This window comes from Perca flavescens, chromosome 8 (assembly GCF_004354835.1).
Source record: "Perca flavescens isolate YP-PL-M2 chromosome 8, PFLA_1.0, whole genome shotgun sequence".
In the NCBI taxonomy this organism is placed as follows: domain Eukaryota; kingdom Metazoa; phylum Chordata; class Actinopteri; order Perciformes; family Percidae; genus Perca; species Perca flavescens.
Window position 1 is genome coordinate 27,986,816 of NC_041338.1, and position 24,699 is coordinate 28,011,514.

Genomic DNA, 24,699 nt, shown 5'->3' on the forward strand with positions numbered 1-24,699 from the left:
TAAGTTCCAAGGAGGCTGATGTTAGAGGCTGAGCTTTGGAGGACAGTGGATAGTTTCTGCAAGTTGAATCAAATTCCTTTTCAATCTGTATCAACTGTTTATGTCTTGAAGTGGTGTGGTGTTTTGTTGTTTGTTTGGAAGGCCAATGTTTGGAATTAGCTGAAAATGTACATAAATGTATCTTCACAAGAGAGAGCTGAGTACGTACGGTTTATTTACTTCCATTTGACATTCAAGACTAGACTAGTGAGGAAGGAAGCTTAAATATTTATAACTAATATAACATAACCCTATAGTAGCATGACATTATCCAGTTAATTTATCAAATAAACTTTCAAATTAACATCAGAAAGATATACTCCTCCAACTTCCTAGCACCTTTTCTGTCTGATTTTACACATGTAGAGTGACTTTGCAGAGAAATATAAAAAAAAAAAAAAGAGAGAGAGAGATTTTCATTACATTAAAAATTACATTTTTAGTTAAAGGTGCTGTAGGTAGGATTGTGAAGATCCAGGACTTAGCCCAAAAATGTGAACATTGACAACTTCTCAGTCCCTCCCCCTTTCCACTAAAGCCCAATACGGTCTCCTAAGCCCCTCCCCCCACAAGGGAGAATGAATGCGTGTACATGCAGTTAGACAGCCCCCCTGGCCCTGATTGGAGGATCTGAACAGGGAGCAGGGATTTTTGCAAATCGCACTACAGGCTGTAGGTGGTGCCAGAGGAGACAGATTTTTTTTAAATGAACTTCATATAGTTCTGCTGGAACATGGGGTTAGTTTCAGCAAATATGACATAAGTTAAGTTTTATAAGACTCACCAGCTGCACCTTTAATCTCTGTTACTTCTACACATCAGAGTACTAAAATAAGCAAAATCCTGGGATTTGTATCTTCTGGCCGAGCACCGAGTACTCAGCATAATTAATGGCATCGCTGACGGACTGATTCCTGATCTAAAATATGTACTTCTGATGGAGGAAAAGAGGTGAGCAACAGATATTTATTATTTTAAAAAACAAACATGTGTAGTGGGACTGATTTAGATTAGTACCAGGGTCTGTTTCACCTCACACAATAGATGTGTACTTACAGCTCTTGGAATGCTAGCCAGTAACAAACAATCTGTGTCTGTGTACACGTGTACAGGAGCCTGGAAGAGTTTGTTTTGTGTGTGTGTGTGTGTGTGTGTGTGTGTGTGTGTGTGTGTGTTTTTTACCTGTACGGTGGCTGTGTGATCTGTGACGGGGGCTAGTTGGACGTACTGCACTTGGATGTCAGGGGGGAGGGGGGAGCCCTCAACTGCTGCGGCCCCGCCATCAGCCGATGCCACCGCTATGAGCTGAGCCCCACGCAAAACCTAGGACAGACAAGGCCGGAGAGGACAAAAACATTAGTCAACCATAACTGACGTTTTTCAATCCATTCCCAAAATGATCATCACCAATCAATCTTCTCACACTTCCACATAAAAGTGCAACAGATCCCGAATGAAACTCCCTTCATCAGCTTCATCCAGCGGAGTTTAAAAAGCAACAATCAGGCTGGCTCCGCAATGATCTACAGCACAAACCATTGGAACAAGAAACCAATAAAAACAAACAGCAGCGAGCCACATTTATGTCCTATCTGATGTGTATATGTTCTTTTATTCACTACAATCGGTGTGTACAAGCATGGTGTCACACAAACACAACAAATAACACTGTGGCAAGGAAAGAGTCAGGTGGCGGAATCTGAGTGACGTAAACAAACGTTTATGTCCTGCTGTTCTCACTGCTTCTCATCCCGTGCTCTGTTTATACATTGAGTTGGAGAGGAACTTTATGGTCCATTCAATTCAATTATATTTTTTCCCCCAAGTTTTGTTTTCTTAGGCTCCATAACATGACACGCTAGTTAACGATTCATTTTTTTTATTTGGGGTTCATTTAATTTAAGTCATATTTAGACAAAGAAATAAGGGAAATTGGCAGAGAACGGAGAGTGAGACATCGCAGGGGGATCCTAAACTCCCACAGCGTTGAAAGTCAGCCAGGCAACATTAGAGCTCTGTGGTTTCGACGCACTAATTACAGAGCAGCTCAGCTGGAGTGTTGTTGGGTATTCCTATAGTTTGTGGAGGCCATTCCTATAGATAGACTGTGACCACAAACACATAAAAGGACAGCTTATATGTCTGTGTGTCTGTGTGTGCGTGTTCGTTAGGGTTACACACACATACAGCAAACTGCTGTTAATTTGGACAGCATAACTCCCATGTGACAACAGACATACAAATTAACATACAATCATCCTGTCAACACAGACACAGAACATAGGGAGGGAGACATTCAATCCCCTTTATGTTAATTTTAATCAGACGGGGGTCGGATACAACGCTACTACCCTCGAGTGTGGCAAAGAGCTTTCCAACAAGAAAGGTGGTGGTGGGGTGCGGGGGGGTGTTACTGGTTTGAAATAAAAGGCATTTCTACAGCATGGTCTCATTTATATGTTTCCCAGTGTCATGGCCTTGGACTGAACAGAGGCCACTTTCAGTGTTCCCCGTCTTGCAGGTTTCACATGTACAGTATGTTGTCTTTGTGTGCGTTCTCTGCGATGTTATGTGAGGTTTCTGTCTCCAGCTCAGTCCTCTTCCTGCTGCACTTGGTACCGGGGACTGGCTGGGACATGCTCAGCAGACACTAAAAATTTAAAAAAGGGAGAATATGCAAGCCTGCAGAAAAACCAAAACCTCACAAACCTCAATTACAGATGATGTTTGTTGCCCCCTAACCCTTCCAATCCCGGAGTCCCACACTGCATCCCAACCCTTAGTCCAGCCTTTGCTTTGAAGTTCTGAGTTAGTGACGGGCCCCAAAGGTTCAGTTAAACCCCTCCCCCACTCAACCCGCCGACTTGCCTCGTCATCTAATAGACTCTGCCAGTTTCACCACACAATCTGCCGCCTCATCACCATAATGTGCCAGGCCGAGACAGCCCGATGGAAGTTATTAGGAGTAAGAATTCTGCCTGACTCACCCGATCAGACAACCAGGACGCTTCGAGCATCGACACAGATCGAGGCTGAGTGAGCTAGACTTGTTGTTGTAGCAGAAGACCGTTAGAGCTGGGTCAAATGAAGCTCTGTGTTTTATGGACCCATAAAACCTTCCTGATCAATTTGGGCATTAGCCTGGAGGGTTGGTGTAAACAATAATGACCCAGTTAAAGGAATAGTTTGATATGTCGGGAAATATGCCTATTTGTTTTCTTGCAGATAGTTAGCAGAAGATCGATACCACTCTTATGTCTGGGCAATGAATATATAGCTGGAGCTAGCAGCCAGTTAGCTTAACTTCGCATAAAGACTGGGAGCAGGCAGAAATAGCTAGCTTGGCTCTGTCTAACTGGTGCTTGGTGCCAGTGAATGAGCATATTTTCCAAAATTGACAAATGTTGAACTATTCCTATGCATATACATGCTTGAAAGTAGTCATCCCACAGAGACTAAATCCATAAAAACAATGCTCAATCAGTCAGCTGATTGAGAACAGCGAGAACCCAAATGTATTAACAGCTGTCAAGTGTTACTTCATGGCAGACATCTATATAGATCCATCCTTATCCCCTACACTTCATCACACTGTTCTCTTAATAGGAATCAAACACAGCTTCTGCCAAGTGTGCATCTGTCTGCAGTCGTTTGTATGTGAACGTATGTGCGTGTATGTAAAGCCAAGCATGATCGTGTGTCTGTACTGAAATTGTATAATTGCCGCAGATCAAGAGATTCTATGTCGGATACTTGAGATCGTAAACACTTGTCTCACTCAATTAGATTCACAGCCTCCATTTGAGAGCAGTTTGAATTCTCAGCTGTGAGGAGCAGCAGACAGAGGCTCACAAAAGCATTTACAGAGTTGGAACGGTGTGTGAGATCTCTGCAGCAATTACACAGGAACTTCTCGGGTCCACATCCTGTCCCACGACTCGCTTTGTCAGAGCAACTCCTCCCCACTAGTAGGGTGTAATACGGTCAATACTTGGCTTCAAAGTATGACTCAGTCGAAAACATTCAAAAGAGAAATCTATGCTGAAGAGACGTACATCCTCTTCATGGAAGTTGCCAGGAAAGTGTACTCCGAGGATACATTTGTCTTGTAGTGTAATATTTTGTCCCCCTATAGCATGCATTTCTGATTTGTTGTCTATAATTTCATTTCATTTCATGTAAAACTCTATTGAGCACGATTACGTGATTCTGCGAGTACTGATGATAATTACTCCTCATTCAGCTAATAGGACATAATCATCATTAAGTTGTTTGGCAATGATGCAAAAACAAAAATAATCACAAAATGATTTCAAGGAAAGGTTTTAGGCGGTAGAAAGTTATTCTGCTTGAACAACAACTAAGATTGTTAGTAGAAACTAATACGTTATACAACAAGGTGAGAAATGTTTGAGAGGGCTTTCTTGGAGCAGACAAGTCCCCCGACACTGGGAAAACTTTACAGTCTTGCCTTGATTGCCTAAAGAGCTGCAATGACTCACTTACAATGCAGCCCAATATATTAGATTTGACTTACTGTTGAGTTACTGTTGACCCTAAAGTTTTAGGGATTGGGACCCTTAAATAATAAGTGCTGGCTGGCAGGCTACCCCCATGCTGAAGGTCCAAAGAGCAGCGCAGACAAACAGGATTAAAGGGCCGTGATACTGCAGCACGGTACTGGAGAGAAAAGCGCATCTTAAATCCTCTGCAGGCTTTGCTAGCTGCCATTGCCTTGAGAAAAAAAGGGGGGATGGGAATCGTTTGCTGATGCTGTAATGCTTTCGGTAATGGATCCAGGACACGGCAATGGGAGAGCAGAGACACAAAAGTGAACAACAACAGCTTAATGCAAAAAATATTCATGGTTTCAAGACTAAAAGACAAGTAATAATTGGATGAACAAGACTTTGTTACCCAGCCCTCATTTATGCTTGTCTGAGAAAACATACTTTTCTTCTCACGTAATTTGAAACTAGTTAAACTTCTATTCTTGGTAACCAGTCTCAGAATAATGCATCAATCAGAAAAGCTGCTTCCACAAAGCACATACATGGTGCAGGCTGGTATCAATTCTCAGGCTCACAGGAGGTCTCGGTTAAACTCAGCTGTGAATCGAACGATACTATGAGTCACCCGCTTAGTGGGCATGTGTGCGTTTGTGTCGGAGAATGTTTTTAAAGATTTCGCTTCACCCTCACTGTAATCAAAGCAAACTGGGATCCCCCATAACACAAGATCCTCCTTTTAGAAGAAACAAAGATCCATACGATCCAATTTTCCGTGCTCTGTCTTTCTGGTTTTTTTTTTTTTTCTGTGCGCCTCTTCTTTCAGATCTGAGAAAAGAAAAAAAAAAAAAAAAAAAGGAAATGAAAAAAGAAACATTTGGACTTTGGAGTGGCTGGAACTTCCTCTCAGCTTAACAGCTGCCAACAACATCTGCAACTGCCAACAGTGGACAGATGTCCAAGCAGAAACACTAGCTACGGGTGGGTAGGTGGGGTGGAGGGGGTGGACGGAGGGCTAAGACCTGGCTGTGACTTGGCTGTAACGAGTCCTTGTTTAGTGAAGACTGGGAAAATGATCACACTGGCCTAAATACGTCTAGCTGCAGGCATTAACTCTGAGAACTATTCAGAAGTTGAAATAGAAGCCAAAGAGCATCATGCTTTGTTCCTCTAGGATTTGTGAATGTTCTCACTTATTTGCAGTTATAGGTTCAGGCTTTTGACAAGTGATATTACCATACATTACTGATATATCTATCTCTTGTTGACACAATATTCTTTGAAATACATCATATTATAAATCTTCCTGACCTCGTAGCCTGGCCCGCTGCTTCCCATCTCCACCCACACCCTGACACTGTTTCTACACCAGAGCTCAACACCTGCAACCAATCAAACCCTCCCTTGCATCCTTTGCTCCACAACTCCCATCAGCACACTGGGAGTCAGATTTAGACAGAGCTCAGAGAGGTTTTATTACAAAACCAGCTTGTTTTGAATTCTGATCAACAACCAGTAAATTAAATGGAGACCTGTTGACAAAAGTAGCAGCCGTACTTAAGAGTCGGGCCCCTTAAAAACAAAAGGAAATTCCATTGAAGGTTTTCTCTGATCTGTAGCGCAAATCCAAACTTGGCGTAGCTAATTTACGAAGGCATTTTTACAACGTCGGTAAATTTCATGATTTAGGATGATGACTTTATCGTGTTTCCTATTATTATCCTGTTTAATCCAATGATGCCAGAGAAGTTGATGTACACAGGTTGCTAAACTCAACTAACAAAATATCACACTGCACAAAACAGCAATCTTAACAAGTCATTTAATCTAGTATCGAGACATAATCTATAAAGACGTTTCCTAAATTAAATGTAATTTTTCGACACAACTGAAGTGATGCATCTTATTCTGTTTTTAGTTTTGGCCCTTCTCTTATGCAAAACAAATGAAGATGATTTGGAAACACGTCCAGATGACCTAAGACATTTCAAGCAGTACATCTAAACCTCCGAATAGGGCTTGGCGATATGGATCACGATATTTTTGACCAAATACCTCAAAATCGATACCGCAACAATATTGTAGGGTTGACTAATGGTGCTTTCACAAAATAGTTACACAATGAGATTTTTGATAAATAATCATCAGTAATGTGGATATAATAAGTGGGTAAAGGCAAATAATAGAAAAACCACAAAAAGACAACACTTATGCCCTATTAAGATATCCAAAATCTAAGACAATATCTAGTCTCATATCACGATATCGATATAATATTGATGTATTGCCCAGCTCTACCTCCAAATTATATATCTTGGAGAGGACTCAATGGATCCAGAAATCAGCACCTTTGACTGACACATAGCAGCCAAGTATCTTCCAAGTCTCAGAGCTGCCATGACAGACATCTGTCATCTTACACCCGCATGTAGAACACTGAAGTCTTTAACTCAATGAGACGTCACATCAGATACAATCGCTTTTACTGCTGCCTGTACGCTGGTCAGTGCTGGTAAAAGAGGAAACAAAACAAACCATTCAGAGGACTCTCTATCAAGTAACATCCATCTCAACCATCTGGCTGATGCTTTCTCTGGCATAATTATTTAACGGTCACGTTGATGTCCAGAAAAATGTGTGGTCTGAATTTTACAAAACACCTTTAGTTGCAGCGTATGCAAGCTGTTTTTCTATAATTTCCACGAAAAACAAGTTTTATTGTTCCCCCACTTCTAGTCATGCTGATTTTTTCCAAACACATTACTCTGCATCCATTTCACTCCATTTTTCTTTTTTTGTGGTCTGTGTGAGTGCATACAAAATAAATCTGCCAAAATGCAGTTTGCCAGAAGTCATTGGAAAGACTGATGGGAAATCTAGCTCCGTTAACGAAACCATGTTTGTTCTGGTTATGTGTCAAATATCCTGATTGAGCCGTTTACATGAAACAAGTATTACCCAATTTAATTAACCTAGAATCCATGTAAATGCACTAACTATTGCTGTAAGAATTGCTGTCCCTGTGAGGATCCTGTAGAAGCTGAAACTGATGAATAATGTAGGTCTGGGACTGGTGAAGCAGGGCTGCATCAGGCCTGTGCCGATGGTGAGTCACGCTGAAATGCAACTAAAACATCTGGTCCCTTTTACTCACGCAGCCCAGCGACCCTAGCCTCCCCCCACAAAGACAAACGAAAAAACACCACTGGGGGTAACCTCCTCTGCACCGAAATGCTGAGTTGCAAACACACACACACACACCTACGCACATATTCAAAACTTTGGATTCCCTGATCTGTGGCTCTTTATCTCCAGGCCATGATGCCACAAGGACATAAAGCAGACCACTACTCCTTTGAAACAGGATCCACCACTAGACCTCTAAATCCTTGACTGCTTACGTACAACCCACTTACACTAAACATTGTTCAGGGCTTGACGTTAACTTTTTGAGGCACTTTTCCTTCGGACAAGTACATTTACTTTTTATTTGTCCATGCATAAAAGTCACTTGTCCGGGTAAAGATTCATCATTTTATAAAAAAAATTGTGTTTTGCTAATGCAGAATTTGAACAAACTATTGAAAGCATCCAAACACTATCAACATTAATACAATTCTGTTGAAACAATAGAAACAAACGTGCCCCAACAATAGATTTCCCCTTCAACAAGAAAAAAGGATCTCCAGACTCCATAATACAAAGTAATATGTTGCACGCCGGTGTGCAGAAGTTAATATATTGAGATTCTAATTCAATATTTTAAAGTTTGTCATTACTTTCAGATTCCTAGTCAATATTCTAAGTTACTTAGTCAATATATTGAGATACTAAGTCAATACTTTGAGATATTGAGTCAATATATTGAGATTGTAAGTCAATATTTTAAATGTTCTTATTGGTTTGAGATTCTTTGTCAATATTCTGAGTTACTAAGTCAATATATTGAGATACTAAGTCAATATTTTGAGTTAAATCAATATAGTGAGATACTAAGTAAATATTTTGAGATAAATCAGTATATTGAGATACTGAACAATATAGTGAGATATTAAGTCAATATTGAGATACTAAGTCAATATTTTGAGATAAATTAATATATTGAGATACTAAGCCAATATATTGAGATTCTCAGTCAATATTTGACATTTTCTCATTACTTTGAGATTCTTAGTTTATATTCTGAGATACTAAATCAATATTTTGACCAGAGGTAGTGGTGACTTGAACTTCTACTATATCTAAAATAATTTTGTAGACATAACAATGGAATTTGCCACTAAATGTTGGTGTTAACTTTTCTTATACAATTTCACAAATTTCTACCCGGCACAGGCTGATTTACCAAAAGGATCCTTTTAAAAAGGTGTAGCTACTTTACAGTTGATTATTACCTGATATTTAATCTGCATATTTTTTTTATTTTTGTTCAAAAAGGAGCAAAAAAAACGACATTATAGAACGGCTTGTTTATTGCTAAGGAAAAATTAAATGATTTATTAAAAATGTAACAACAATAACTTATTTTTAGTGTTACAAAAACAACCACTGGATAGGAAAAAGGGTATTTTACAACAACTTTGAATGCAGCACGACGCTGGCGGGGCGAATTTCAAGTGAACGCAACATCTGTGTTTTTCCGACAGCAGCGGCACACTGTCATATGTTCCTCTCCAGTGAAATACAGACACACTTTTACACAGTTTAGCTTTCAGCATTTTAATGGTTTACTCCAGCTGCTAGCTAACGATAGGCTAACGTTACTTGCTGTTGAGTGTAGTGTTAACTAGCGTAACATGCGGCGATGTTGAGTTTGCCTCTAACGTCCGTTTTCGGAGCATCCGAGAGAAGTGCAGGCATTTCAGTGGCACCGCGTTGCAATTTGGTCCGGTAGATAACGGTCGTTAAGGCAACGGTGCCGTATTAGCACAGGGTCTCTCCTTTTCTGTCAACGATGTGACGAGGAGGTAACGTTAAGGCGGAGTTAGTTAGCAAGCTAACGTTAGCTAACTAACACCGGCAGGTTCACCGTGCTTTCATGCTGCATTGCTTACAGAGAACGAGCTGAACAGCGGGCTGGGTCTAACGTTAGCTGACCGAGATTGCGGGGGAAAGAAATTATCGTTTCAAATCGGTAACATAGACGTAATGAGTGGCATATGACGTGAACTAACATGGCATTTTAGTTTGTTTGAGTTTTAACTTGTCCAGTGGGACAAGTAAATTTCTCTTCCACTTGCCCTACAAAAAATCCACTTCTCCCGGACAAGCGGACAAGCCTTAATGTCGAGCCCTGCATTGTTCATAAAACATCTTGTTTGTATCTTTTCATCTCCCTTTCACCCTCCCCTCGGACTGTGAATCACAGGAATCTCCCAAAAAAAAAAACTTACACATTAGAAACGACATGAGCAGAGAGATAAATAGGACAACTGAGTAACTCGGGCGACGGGCCAGCAGTTTGATTCCAGCTCAAATCACACACTGATTCTCTGAGGTTAACCTTTCAGATTGTTCAAGCATTTGCTTTGTGTGAAGAAATGACAAATCAAGAGATGCTGTCCTAGAACACTAGACATTTACCGAAACAGACATTGAGGAGCTGATCATTCTCTCACTTTTCCTTGTTTGGCCCTCCTTTTTCTCATCGCCTCCTTTATCAACTCACTCGACACTCTGTGCACCATCCCTCTATACACTCCCTGTATTTTTCTGTTTCTCTCTGTTCTGTGACCCACTTCCCACACTGACCATGAGCAATGCTGCTTAGGAGTGTCCAACAGATGCAACTCACACATGGTGACTGGAAGGGGTGGCAGAGGTTCAACTAGGAGGAGGGAGTGAGGTGTTTTGTCTTCAGGCTCTTGACAATCATGTCGATGGGCGGCACTCAGGGTCCACCATCGGTAAATGATGCAGGCGAATGAGAGGATCAGTAAATTGGGTAAAGCATTATAGCTGTCTCTTGAGATGTGGTAGACTGACACGCCATTGGTTTACAGCTTTCTGCCAGGGAGAGTCCTCTAAAAACTGTGAGCTCACTCGACAGTGGATATGCTGCTCCTCTGTAGCTTTTATTATTACATTATTTTTGTTTCTTTTCAGCTTTTACATATTTGCAAAGGGCAGTGACAGCACAGCTGGGGGACATCCAAAGCCATTGATGTCACATTGGCCCTCATTTATCAACCTAACATAGAAACCAGCGCAGATATGAGCGCAGAAATCATCTTACGACAGGCTTCACGTGGGATTCATGAAAAGTTCGTATCACACCAATCCGAGCGTAAGAATGGTCGTACATTGATAAATGCGGCGGCTGAAAACGATCGTCATTTAAATATCACGCCCCAATATATTCTGGGTTTTGAGGCCTTGCCCCTACAATTTACGACATGGCGAGACGTAATCCGGCTGAGAAGCGGAACTTTTCAGAGGTGGAGATTGAAACCCTGATATCTCTGGTTCATTTGCACTAACGTGTGTACTATTTGGCAGCCTGAAAACTGGTATTAAAGGCTGTAGAAAGAATGCGGAATGGAAAGAGATCACTGATGCGGTCAACAGTGTTGCCGTAGTAAATCGGACTCCAGCTGAAGTTTAGCCTATTTAATTTATACATCCTTGACACATTTTCTATAGTCCTAATAGTAATATACAGGCTTCTATTGCAATCTATTAGGCCTACATGTCGGTGTACCTATAATTAAATAAACGCACGGTAGCGGAGTTTATGCAGTGTCTTTTATTTTACTCGTGTTCGTCGGAACGAGGCAACAGCTGAGGGAGAGCGCGTGTCCTCCGCCCCCCCGTGCTGGACCCTGTCTCCTGACAGCAGAGGGGCTGGAAAAACAAGCCAAAATAACTTGGAAACAAAAACCTGAAGAATAAATAAAAATGTTGTGCATTGTCATGTTTCCTGTATTGAATATCATTGCCAAACATAACACTATAGGCTACCTTTTAAAAGTGAGGAATAATATCCTGTCTCCTTCATATAGCCCCCACCTGGGGCTGTTCTGGACACTGCTCTCTGGGCATCGGGTCATCTGGCTCCATCGCTACATTTATGGCACCGTGTTTTCCTGTGCGATGTTGTGCAGAACCCTAAAAGAACTCTAAAAGAGCCAGATCTGCCATTACTGATAAGTGATCAACTGATGACTTCTCCTTCTCCAGTTAAACTGATTATATGCTGCACCGCAAGTCCACACTGACTCGAGAACTTGCGTACACGAGTTCAGACCAGACGTGAGATTTGATCGCAGCCTACGCTCACGTCCAAATTGATAAATGCCGAGCTTTGTGTAGGAATCCGCGTACGCCCGTCGTACGCCTGTTTTAGGTCGTACGCACGTTTCATAAATGAGGGCCATTGTATTTGCCTAAGCCCTTTGAGCTAGCAAAGGGCACCACCTCCTTTCTTATGTGGCACTTGGTACTAGGGCTGTTGGAACGAATTCCGAAAGTCGAATAGTAAAAAAATCAATACTATTCAAATGTGATTTTTTTTGGTTGGCTAACGTTAGCTAACCTCCCTCTTCTCAATTCACGTATGATGAACAATAAGTTACGGGAGTGAGAAACACAAGGCATTGTGAACTAACGCTACGTACAGAGTAATGTTAGTACGGGCTGCGGCTGGAAATGGGAAGAAGGATGGGAAATAGTTTTAACATGACTTTAAACTCGACATCCACCGAGCCAAAATGCTTATGTTATCAATAGTTGCTCATTCTGGTTTCCTAACTGCGTCACAAGTTATAGGAGCTTAGCAGGGAGCTTCATGGAGACAGCTAAAGTTAATGTTAGCTGCCCTACAGCTGTCAGAGTTAGCTTTGACTTCATATTTTACCTTCTAACAGCTGTATTCTCAGTAACGTGACAATCTGCAAGAAACGGGTTGCTTTTAAATCACTTAAATAGTAGTGACAGCACTGTTTGGATTAGTTATCAATGTTGTTAGCATCGTGGCTAACACTATTGTTACTTAGTTTATGACAAATCGTTTCGGCTTTGCTTTCTAACATGAGTTATTTAAACAAACGATCGGTGAAATAAACGCCTCTTGTCCGCGAGTCTCATTGATAGATGGATGGAGCTCTATAAATGAGAGCTAGCTAGCCTCCTCTTAGAATTCCTCTGAAATTCAAAAAAATTTATAAAATTGAAATCGGACACCATTGTTAGCTTTAGCTTTATAAGACCTTGGGGTGGAGGTTATATAAGTGGCGTGACGAAATTCAAACTGTAAATATACTCCAATAATGCCGAAAATGAAGCTAACTATCCATGATTTGTAGCTACGCATAGCTAGGATTGAAGGGAGAGTCGCAGTTTACGAAACCCCTAGTGTTCACAAAAAATCATTAAATTGAAATTTGACACCATTGTTAGCTTTATAAGACATTGGGGTAGATGTTATATAAGTGGTGTGACGAAATTCAAACTGTAAATATATGCCTGTAAAGAATTTGGTAACGAAACATTACAGTGTCTGGAATATGAGATTCTGTCACGTGTGTGTGTATTGGGATTCGCTCAACCAATCAGCGCGCATCTCCAATGTGTGTGTATGGGGATTCGCTCAACCAATCAGCGCGCAACTCATCTAAATATTCATGAGCATACCATATTTGGAAGAAAGGCTCTTGTTGAAAATGGGGCCAAAACACAGGGATGCATAAGGGCCAAAAAAATATCAACCAGGCCATTTTCAGTCCAACCAATGTTACATACCCCATTAGGAGACCATAAGGAACAGTGTGAAATACCCTATATAATCATTCTATCACCCCTTTAAATATTCAAATATAAAAAAAAATTACAAATTAAATTTGAATGGTATGATAGAGGAAGATTGAGAGCTCTACCTGGTACCATGCATGAGTTTTTGTCCGATTCACAGCTTAACTGGTTTCAGTTTTCAATCATGAACGGGTCAAAACATCCCTTTCAGACAGACAGTCTCCCTTTCTGGCTTTCCTCTCCCCATCTTTTTTCTCTCTTCCCTCCTCCTCATCAGTCGCTCCTTTCATCTTACAATCCTCCATTTGGTCTGCATCAGTGCAGGGTAAGATCATAGCACAAAGAGAGAAGGGCACCAGATAAGAGGCTACGACAGACAGGGTGTGCAGTAAAAGACTAGTTATTTTATAGTTTCATGGTTCTGCCTTCTCTTCCGTCTACATGAGAGTTTTTATAGGCTGTTCAGACTTTCAGCTGGCACATTTGCACCAAGTTCAGGAATAAGTTGGCATAGACCGAGATGGAAGCGGATACAGAAACATCTGCAGCTGAACTACATATATTAAACATGCATGAGCAGTCAGAGAAACAAACAAAGTGAATAGTGAAATGTGTTAAGCACACTGCGCTACTCACTGCATGCAGTAAATCTCCAGTGTCAATATGTGTGGACAGAGACAGAGGGGTCAGTCGGCAGCCCGTCTCCTCAACTACAAAGACACCTGGATTTCTTTTGTCAGTAAAACTGGGGCCGGGGTTTGACCCCTTATCCTTCAATGCCCTAAATCCTCCCACTAATCTCTTACTGAAAAAAAAAATCATATTTTAAGTTCATCCTGAAGCATTATTCAACAGTGAGCAAAGCATGATTAGTAACAGTTAACTTAAAATGATTTACTCAAACACTGACACACACGACTGACGAGCTGCGAGCGAAAGAATTTAGGCGATCACATTCAGGGGTTTTTCGACGAGTGATTGCGAAACGTATTGATTTCCTGACCAAATAATCACAGAGGGAAGAAATTTATTTTAGCGAGTCTTAAGTCTTAAACACAACAAATTTTGTTCTCAGAAATGGGATTCATGAGAAAACCCTCGTGTTGCATCACGACGGCATGGAACAGGCCTCCTGCAGAGCATTGAACACAGCGAGTAGCAGACTTCTAAACAGCACGAAATCAAACAGAATATACTCATTTCTATTTTCCATGATCTAAAGTAATTGTTGTTAGGAAAACTAGCATATCTAGTAGTTCTCGCTGGTCCATTAAGTTAAGACCAACACAGACAATAAAAATGCTTTAGAACATTTTATTGAATAAATTACGAATTAAATTTGGCGGTATGGCTCTGTTCAGAAGAGTCCCTTGACCTTTCATGAGCACCATGAAAGAGCAGAGTCAAGGGACAGCAGCAGCAGCATTAGGGGATGCTCACTCAGTTTAAGAATGGGGAGAGCTAAACTATTCCCCCATATGAACAGAGCAGCAACGATGACATAGAAGCAAATGCCACGTTATACACGACAAGGTGGAGCCGGGGAGGAGGTGGGTAGCATAGATGCGAGCAGCAAGCAGTTAGAAGCAAACTGAAGCAGCTTTGAGTAGGGCGCCCGGTTTGAATGTAGCCATTTAGCAGCGAGGAGAGTTGACCAGCTGATGCGCTGATGCAGATCAGCTGTGCAGCTCAGCTGATGACCATGTTGTTGGCCAATAGCGGTTTAGCAGCATCTTGACTACCTGGCCTGCCAGAACTGATGCAACGCTCAATTAGTAGTAGTAGTAACCTAAGTGATATTGAATTGAAAATAAAATAGAATCAGGAATAAAATCAAAAATAAAACAAATCCGGGACTTTCTGAATCGAATAGGGAAATCATTGACAATGCCTAGCCCTGATAGGTATAGTCTGCGTAGTCTGATGACAAAATAATGACAGCTTTGAGGGGAGAACTCACAGTATGTGTTATTTGTTTACTAACAAACCAAAAGATGGATTTGGCATGTAGTAGTAATAAAAAGTGAGCCAGGACACCTCATAATGGGGATTGTGATAATGACTCTCAATGGGGCAAATACAGCAGAGAGACACAAAATAAGCAATGGAAAACATGCACATAAATTAAGAGACCCTGATGGAGCCAGAGTGCAAAAACATCTGTGTGGAGCGGTTTAAAAATCACAACCAGAGAGTGCGACAACCTTTCTTTATCTACGCAACGGATAATGCGGCCAAGGTTCCACTCGAGAGTATGGGCTGACAGTTAATGTGACCTGGAGTAACTGGATGCAGCAGGTGGCCTTTAAAAAAAACAGGTGTAATCACAGCTAAAAAGTACACGGAAGATAAAAAAAAAAAAAAAAAAAAAAAGAGAGCGAGATAGGGAGGAGAGGAAAACCGCCCCAGAGAAAGAAAAAAAAAAAAAAAGAGCGCTTGTGTGATGAATTGTGCATGCTAGGTTACACTAATAGCCTTCACACTATTTTGCCAGATTACAAAAACAGGGACATAATACATAGCCTATTTGATGTAGGCCTCTCTGTAAACACACACATTAGACATGTACAAAAACACACATCAGGATTAAGTCTGATCTGTTTTGTCTTTGTCTGAGGTTCTTAACAAATTCTGGTCCAATATACACTACACCAATCATGATAAAAGACATCATTTGTCATTTATATGTGACCATATCTGGTCAAAGTGATGTATCTCCTTGAATAAGTGCTATCACTTGTTTGGGCCCCGTTTCCCTTGAGGGTCTTTATGTGCTTTCTGGGGTTCATCAGTTTTAAGAGCTGACCTAAGTGAATATGCACCACTGCTGCCACTGTAGTGTACCACTGCATGTGTGTGAAAAGCTCGACCTGCAACATGAATTTTTAAAAATAAGTCATTGTGTGTTTGTTTTGGCCCTGCACTCCTATCATTTTACAGACCCTATCAAAGTATGAGCTAAAAAGAAAGGGAAAATAAAAGAGCTTTTTATTGGACTAGGCTCCCAGACACTGCCAAGGGAATAGAGTCTTTTCTGCAGCTTTTTGTTCTCACATCCTTTGGTGTCTATCTGCAAGAAACTAATGACTATACATATCCCATACTGTATTTTTAAAAAGCCTACACTATATGCTACAGAAAAGCTAAACATGATAAAGGAGATGGAAATGTGCAAAAAAAAAAAATGCTCATGTACTCTGTGAACTGATATGAATAATTGCTGGAAATGTAAATCTAAGCCAAACTCTGGCCAAAACTTCCTAGATCAGAGACAGAGAGAGAGAGAGAGAGAGAGAGAGAGAGAGAGAGAGAGAGAGAGAGAGAGAGAGGAATGCTGCTGGTAGCAGGTCATTTGAGGACACAAGCAGACATTTGAGTGTGTGAGAGAGAAGGAGCGTGGGGATGTGTGGACCACCTCAATCAATTGAAAACACACACACACACACACACACACACACACACACACACACACACACACACACACACACACACACACACACACACAGCTAAACAGCCAGTAAAACAATACAAACAAAAACTCATAAACACACACACACACACAGCAGTAAAATGATACAAACAACAAAAACTCATATAAAACAGATGCATCCACACATTACAAATGTGCACGCGCACACGGATAGCCAGTGGTGCTTTGAACCAATGAGTGACATTGAGGATTGAAATCTTAATCAGACAAATCCAGAACTGAGGAGCACAAAGCAAATGGTTCCAGACAGTGGGTGGCTTGTAACCACATTTTTTTTAAATATATTACAAAGAAGGGGTGATGATGAAAGATGCGGAAGGCCCGTTGTTTCAAGACTGGCTGACAGAGCTAGGCAAAGTAGCGGCTTTTGAAAGAATATCCTATAGTATAATAAACAAAATTGATAAATATAATGAGAAATGGGGAATGTTCCTAAGGTTGTATTCATTACATGGTAGCTAGAAGATATGTGTATACACGGATCATTGTGGTCTGCTCTTGGGGAGCTATCATGGAATTGAAGGTGGTAGTGGTTTGGAGGCAATGCAGGGGTCTGTTTGTTAAGACTACTTCAACCTCACATTGGACAATGAATGGGTATGCAACAGTGTTGTGGTGGTCTTCTGGAAGATCTTCTTGACAGGTCGTGCTTGGTCTAATTTTTCTTGTCGTGGACTGTCTATTGTATTGTATTTATTTTTGTATTTATTTTATTTTTATTTATATATTTTTTTTATGGTTCTGTCTGTTTTATTTTAGTGCCTCACTGATGTTTTGATTACAACACAAGACAGCTGTATGTTTTGATTTTGCCTCTGTTTGCTGTAAAAATTTAAACTAAATAAAAACCTTGAGTCATAAAAGAAGGGGTGATGATTGTCTTAGATGTCAAGTGCAGTGTTGGAGGTCCAGTGATTCTTCAGAAAGTAAAGTCACAATCACAATACTACTTACTGCATTTGAACAAAAAGGCATTACTTTACTGAGTGAACAAATAGGTTGTTCCTTGCATTACACTCTTAAGCCTCTTAAGTCTCTTCATTGGCATAATATCTACGGAAGAATCTCCTTCGTCTCATTCCCCTTCAGTTCATGCCAGAAATTTCTGAATTATGAGTAGAGTGCACACGAGCCAACAGTGTGGCGAATATAATTCAGAAAGTCTGAATTTAAAGCTGTAGACTTTTGTGATTTTGGACTATTTTTACTACAAACCTTGGAAGTAAAAAGTAATGAAACTCAAAGGGCTGCGTTGATGGAGGCATGTTGTTTAAGGGCCAGGACACATCAGACCGATTATCGGCCGTGGGACAGTCTGGCGAGGTCAGTGACTCAAATCTGTTCGGTGTGTCCCGTGCCGTCGTCCGTCTGAGGGGCTGTCGGCGTTCATTTTGGCCGACCTGACATGTTCGGTCGGCGGCAGGGCCGTCGGGACTCACCCGGATGTGACGAGCGGAATGAGGTGACTACAGTCTCTCAAAATCTGATGAAAATCTTTTAAACTGACCTTTGTTGAGCTGAAATGAAGACAACATTACAGATTAGCGCCGCCTGCTGTTATAGAGATGTATTACATCTTGTCTCCTCTCGTCTTTTTGGTCTGTTCTGTGGCAGTTTTTTGGACCTCGGGGACACGACTGATCATATCGACGGGGTTTTCTGTCAACGGTCGGCCGTCGGCTATATGTGTCTACACCATAAGGTAGCGGTGAGACGATGAAATACGGCTGGTTCGTCGGAACGCAGCCTTAGCCCTAAAACATTTAATGACCCAATTAATGCAAGTACATTTTTTTACTGCACAATGCAAAAGTAATGTCATGAATGCTGCAGCTTCTTTCATTTAGAAGTCCATGTGGAATTCACTGTCTTCAAAAAAAGTAAATAATAATGTGTAGTTTTTGCGTAATGACCCCAACAGTAAATACTCTCTGTTTAGCCTCCATTCACATTTTAGAAGGAAAAAATACCCTCTACTGGCTGTTACATAAAACACCTGTCCTAACAAAATAACACAAAGCAGTTCAACCACCAGATGGGCAGCGTAGGAAAGAACTTCCTTCCTTAAAAGTCTTGATTCTAGACAAACGTGATGAAATCATGAATGTGAAAGTATGTGTTGGACTGCAGGCATTCATATGTGGCCTGCACTGGTCATACACAGGCCAGCTCCGCTTTGATCCAGACTCAGAGGAAAGAACAGAGAAACAGGATGGGCCCCTCGGTCCAAAACATCCCAGACAGAGCTGGGGGAATGGACGAAGACATAAGCACGTCAGCCACTGAGAGGTTGTGTTGCTCAGGCTGTGTGGGCGTATGTTTCTAATTAGTATATCATTATTATATCCAACTGTATGGTAGATTGTGATGCTTTTGAATGGCAAAAAAATGTATTACTAAGCCTGGTCAATACGACCAAAAACCAAGATAAAAAGGATGAAAAATTACATTATTATTATATTTATAAGAAAACTCCACAGGATCCCATTAAATACCACATTTTACTAAAAGTAAGTTATATGTTCTGCCTTACTATAACATAAGTGCAATACAAGTATTTGAACAGTTTGTCCACATCTACACATCACGGTCGCCACACTTACAGCGACAGTGCAATAGAGGATATGAAATGTGACATCACCGTACACAGAAGTCACTGTGGTTCGCTATCCTGAATGGCAAAAAACGCAAACATTCAGCATCTGCCAGGTGCAGTCACATGGAAAAACAAACACGGCATGGTTAAGACTTGTTGTGCAATCACTGCGCAAACAGATCCAGTAAAGAAGTCAGGCACATGGTTTTTTTTTCAGAACCACCACACCACACCACACGAGATTGTAATGCATTAAAAGAGGAAAATATACAGCATCAGTTTAGTGAGACAATTTAAATCCTGGAACTGAAACATTCATGCGTGGCTGCCATTCTGTGTCAGATATGTTGCATTTTCTATTTGGACTACTCAGTGATTTTGTGCATTTAGTGTTCAATTAAAGCCTCTGGACACCCACACAGGGGATTTCAGTTATTCTGGCTGATTAGACCTCTGCTCAGGTTGAAGGAGTGCTGGAGCTTTAATGGGAATTTAGTAGGTCACAAATCTTCATCTACCAATAACAATGATAAAGGCGTCATTTGTCCTGGCGTAACGGGTGCAACAAAGCTAACAAGAGACTCGGGAAGATGTCAATCAATCAGTCTGGGAAGAGGTTCAATGAGCCAGATTAACTGAAAACACCTGTGTGGGTGTTCAGAGCCTTTAAGGAACATAAATAGACAGAACCGGCAAAATGTCATTTACAAAGAGCCTGCGCAGACAGCCATCAGACATACGAATCACTTGTGAAAGATCTGATGAAGACTACTGTGTAAAGCGGACTGATTGGTGCACCAGCATTTCTCTAACAAAATAAACACACATATCCACTTTTACGGTTATCCAGCCATAGTTTTTGAAGAATTTGTACTTTATGCACAAAGGTATTAAGCACTGATGCAAATATGTGGTGTATAATCTACAGCATGGATTCATCTGTGTACTATAACTTCTATTTATTTTACTGTGAATGTGTTCTTACCTGTCCATCCTGACCAAACTGCACCTGGTGGATCTGGAGATTTCCCTGAAATAGAAAAGTGACATGTCATGTCATGTCAAAAGCCTGATGCCATATTATATACACAGAATTATTTAGCCATTTTAACCAGCAAACCCCTTAAAAATGATACACCTTGCCCATTTATTTGCCCTAACCTGCATGTATTACAGCGACAGCAGAGTTGAGTTTTTTTCCGGGACTCTGAGCATTCAGGGTTTGGCAGAGGAGTTTTTCATACACAATGACATAAGAATGAGAGGTGGAGGCAATGTCCTTGTATATAAACTTGGCACAAAAAGTAAGGAAATTTGTGTTTGGTAGATTATTTATTTGTGGTAACAATGCTTTTTGGCAATACATCTTATACCGTTGGAAAGCCTGTTTAGTTCCCTTCAAATGGTGGCCCATTTGTAAGGAACATGCATTTGTGGGATGAGCAGCAGCGCTGAGTATGTGGGTTGCGGCCATGAAACATTTTGCCTAAATCAAAATCCAAATCTAAATCAAACAGCTTATTCTGCCAATGACTCCTTTGGTGTTTGGTGGATTAAATGATTGTGCCTACGGCAGTTGGATCATAGCGTCAACGTGTGGAGAAGGTGCGGCAAACGCTATGCTGATTGCTGCACCGATAGAGTAACACCTTTTGGCGGAGGCAGTGTGATGTTGTGGGCCGGCATCTCCCTCACTGGAAAAACAAGGCTTGTCATCATTGGAGGCAATCTCAATGCAGAGAGATATGGAGATGAGATTCTGCAACAAGTGGCAATCCCATATCTCCACAGTCTGGGACCGAACTCTATCCTCCAAGATGACAACGCTCGCCCCCACAGGGTGGGGTTTATCAGAGACTACCTCCAGAATGTGGGAGAGGATGGAATGGCCTGCCAGCAGTCCTGACCTCAACCCCATTGAACACTTGTGGGATCAGCTTGGGCGTGCTGTTCGTGCCAGAGTGACCAACACAACCATGTTGGCTGACTAGCGACAAATGCTGGTTGAAGAATGGGATGCCATCCCACAGCAGTGTGTGACCAGGCTGGTGACCAGCATGAGGAGGAGGTGCCAGGCTGTTGTGGCTGTGTATGGTTCTTCCACACGCTGCTGAGGCTCCTGTTTGTGAAATGAATAAGATGTTAAATTGCCAATATATCTTGTTTCTTCAAACTTCAATCATCCAATCCACCAAACGAGTCAATGGCAGAATAAGCTGTTTGGCATTGGCAGAGAAGATTTGGCAAATTTTTCATGGGCGCAACCCACATACTCAGCGCTGCTACTCATCCCACAAATGCATGTTCCTTACAAATGGGCCACCATTTGAAAGGGAACTAAACATACTTTCCAACGGTGTAAGATTTATTGCCAAAAAGCATCGTTACCACAGAGAAATAATCTACCAAACACGAATTTCCTTACTTTTTGTGCTAAGTTTACGTCACCGATATGTCATTTCTCTTGTAAACAAAAACAGAACCCGCTCACAAATGCACAAGCCCAACGCAGTCTCATCGAGATGCAATGACCACCGTAAAGTCTCTGAACACCCACAGTGATGTTTACAAGACCACATAAGAGAGGACATCATACAAGCCATATTTAGCCAACCCCAACTTTCAGTTGTTTTATCTTGCTAATTGTATTTTATGTATATATATCAAATGCTGTCGGAGAGGAGTGTAATCTCTCAAACAGCTCATTTCCTTTTTTTAAGCACGCTAAAACCAATGTCTTTGATCAAAGGGGCCCGTTCTCAATGAAAACATATTCTATGAGTGGTAGTTGGGAGAAGTGGGATTTTGTTGCTAAGCTTTGAACTCCAAAAAACAAACAATGTCATGAAATAGGAAGGAGAAGGGGGAACAAAATCTGGGCGCAGCCACAAAGAGCAGGAAAGGCTTTGGAGCTTTTCTGCCTCCACTTAACTCTGCCTCTCTCACTCAATCGTGCATTTCTTCCTCTGAGTTTCCTTCGGCAAAACTCAACGGGAAATAAGAAAAACACTTGGTCAAGGTGTCGATTGCTTTTGCATAAATGTCAAGCTGTCATGCACGGGTGGCACGTATCATACACAGTATGTGATTAGATGTGTATGTGTGTACATAGACTGTCGACTTGAAATAAATCTCTCTTCCACATCCTCAAAAAATTACTAACAATGATACGATGTGGAAATTCCTCTTCAGCAGTTGTGGTTTGGAGTTTGATTTCAACTGGCAGGCCAATGCTGTGTGTGCAAGCAGAGTGCCTCTCTGGTGAGGGACATGTGTCATCTCGGCATTATGTCCAAACCAAATTTACAACAGGGGAAATAAGTATTGAACGCGTCAACAGTTTTCTCAATAAAGATATTTCTGATGGGGCTATAGGCATGACATTTTCACCAGATGTCAGTAACAACCCAAGTTGTCCACAAATACAAAGATATCAAAACAAATAAGTCCATAAATTAAGTTGTGTGTAATGAAGTGAAATGACACAGGGAAAAAGTATTGAACACACTTGCTGCAATTTATTTAATACTTAGTAGAAAAGCCTTTGACAGCTTCAAGACGTCTCCTGTATGAAGAAACTAGTCACACACTAGTTTGCCCATTCTTCCGCACAAACTGTCTTCAAATCTTGAAGGTTCTGGGGGCATCTTCTATGGACTCTGATCTGCAGTTCTTTCCAGAGGTTTTTAATTGGATTCAAGGCGGCTGATTGACCGGACCATTCTAACAGCTTGATTTTCTTTCTCTGAAACCAACTGAGAGTTTCCTTAGCTATATGTTTGGGATCATTGTCTTGCTGAAATGTCCACCCTCGTTTCATCTTCAGCATCCTGGTGGATGACAGCAGATTCTTATCAAGAATGTCACGGTACATTTCTCCATTCATCCTTCCTTCAATTATATGAAGCCTGCCAGTGCCAGATGCTGAAAAACAGCCCCACACCATCATGCTCCCACCTCCAAACTTCACTGTTGGTATGATGTTTTTAGGTTGATGTGCAGTGCCATTTCTCCTCCAAACATGGTTTATGCTATGACAGCCAAAGAGTTCAATTTTGGTCTCATCTGACCAGATTACATTCTCCCAGTATGTCATTGGCTTGTCTAGATGTTGTGCATTCCCATTATCATTCCACTTTATTACACATAACTTTTGTCATGGACATACATGTTTTGATTTCTTTGTATTAGGGTTATCGATATCATCGTCCATCGTGATGGCTGGCCGACATCACGATATCAACACCATCGTGATGTCTCTCCCCTCCCCTCATTAGGTTATTACTGTCGCTCTGTTGAAGGCAAACGTCCCACTGTACTGTCGTTACGCAGATCGCGGACATCTGATTGACTTTACTGCACCGTACTGTAGCTCATAATACTAGTGAAAGTAGGTCAAGTTGTAAAACCTACAAGCAGGGCACCATTTACAGAGGGCATTTAAATGTATGTCTAATCGTTTCTATGTTAACTGTTGGCCCATAGTAGTAGAAAAAAAAATATTTACAGTACAGGCCAAAAGTTTGGACAAACCTTCTCATTCAATGAGTTTCCTTTTTATTTTCATGACTATTTGCATTGTAGATTCTCACTGAAGGCATCAAAACGAATGAATGAAAACATATGGAATTATGTACTTAACAAAAAAGTGTGAAATAACTGAAAACATATCTTATATATTAGATTTTTCCAAGTAGCCACTCCTTGCTTTTTTATTAATAAGGGACAAAATCCACTAATTAACCCTGACAAAGCACACCTGTGAAGTGAAAACCATTTCAGGTGACTACCTCATGAAGCTCATTGAGAGAACACCAAGGGTTTGCAGAGTTATCAAAAAAAGCAAAGGGTGGCTACTTTGAAGAATCTAAAATATAAGACATGTTTTCAGTTATTTCACACTTTTTTGTTTAGTACATAATTCCATATGTGTTCATTCATAGTTTTGACGCTTTCAGTGAGAATCTACAATGTAAATAGTCATGAAAATAAAGAAACACATTGAATGAGAAGCTGTGTCCAAACTTTTGGCCTGTACTGTATGTAAAGCTACCGCTACTCTCCCCCCCCCCCTCCCCCCCCGGCCCCGACGACGATATCATCGTCCATCACGATGTTTTACTGTAACCATCGTCAACTGCCAATTTAGGGGACATCGCCCAACCCTACTTTGTATGTGTGGATTACTTTGGTTGTTACTGACATCTGGTGAAAATTTCATTCCAATGGCCCCATCATTCATTTGTAAACTAACTTCAATTTAGTTTATTGTGAACGTGTTCTTACCTGTCCATCCTGACCAAACTGCAGATTATACA

General features: G+C 41.1%; 1 protein-coding gene across 1 annotated transcript in view; it reads right to left on the reverse strand.

Moving 5' to 3' along the window:
- The window catches only part of banp (BTG3 associated nuclear protein), a 50,078-nt gene that overhangs the window by 7,509 nt on the left and 17,870 nt on the right, over positions 1-24,699 (reverse strand). The window contains exons 11-12 of the mRNA XM_028585612.1: positions 20,367-20,411; positions 1,222-1,362 (exon numbers count right to left, since the gene is read on the reverse strand). Of these exons, the coding sequence (XP_028441413.1) occupies positions 1,222-1,362; positions 20,367-20,411 (186 nt within the window). The remainder of the gene's footprint in view (positions 1-1,221; positions 1,363-20,366; positions 20,412-24,699) is intronic.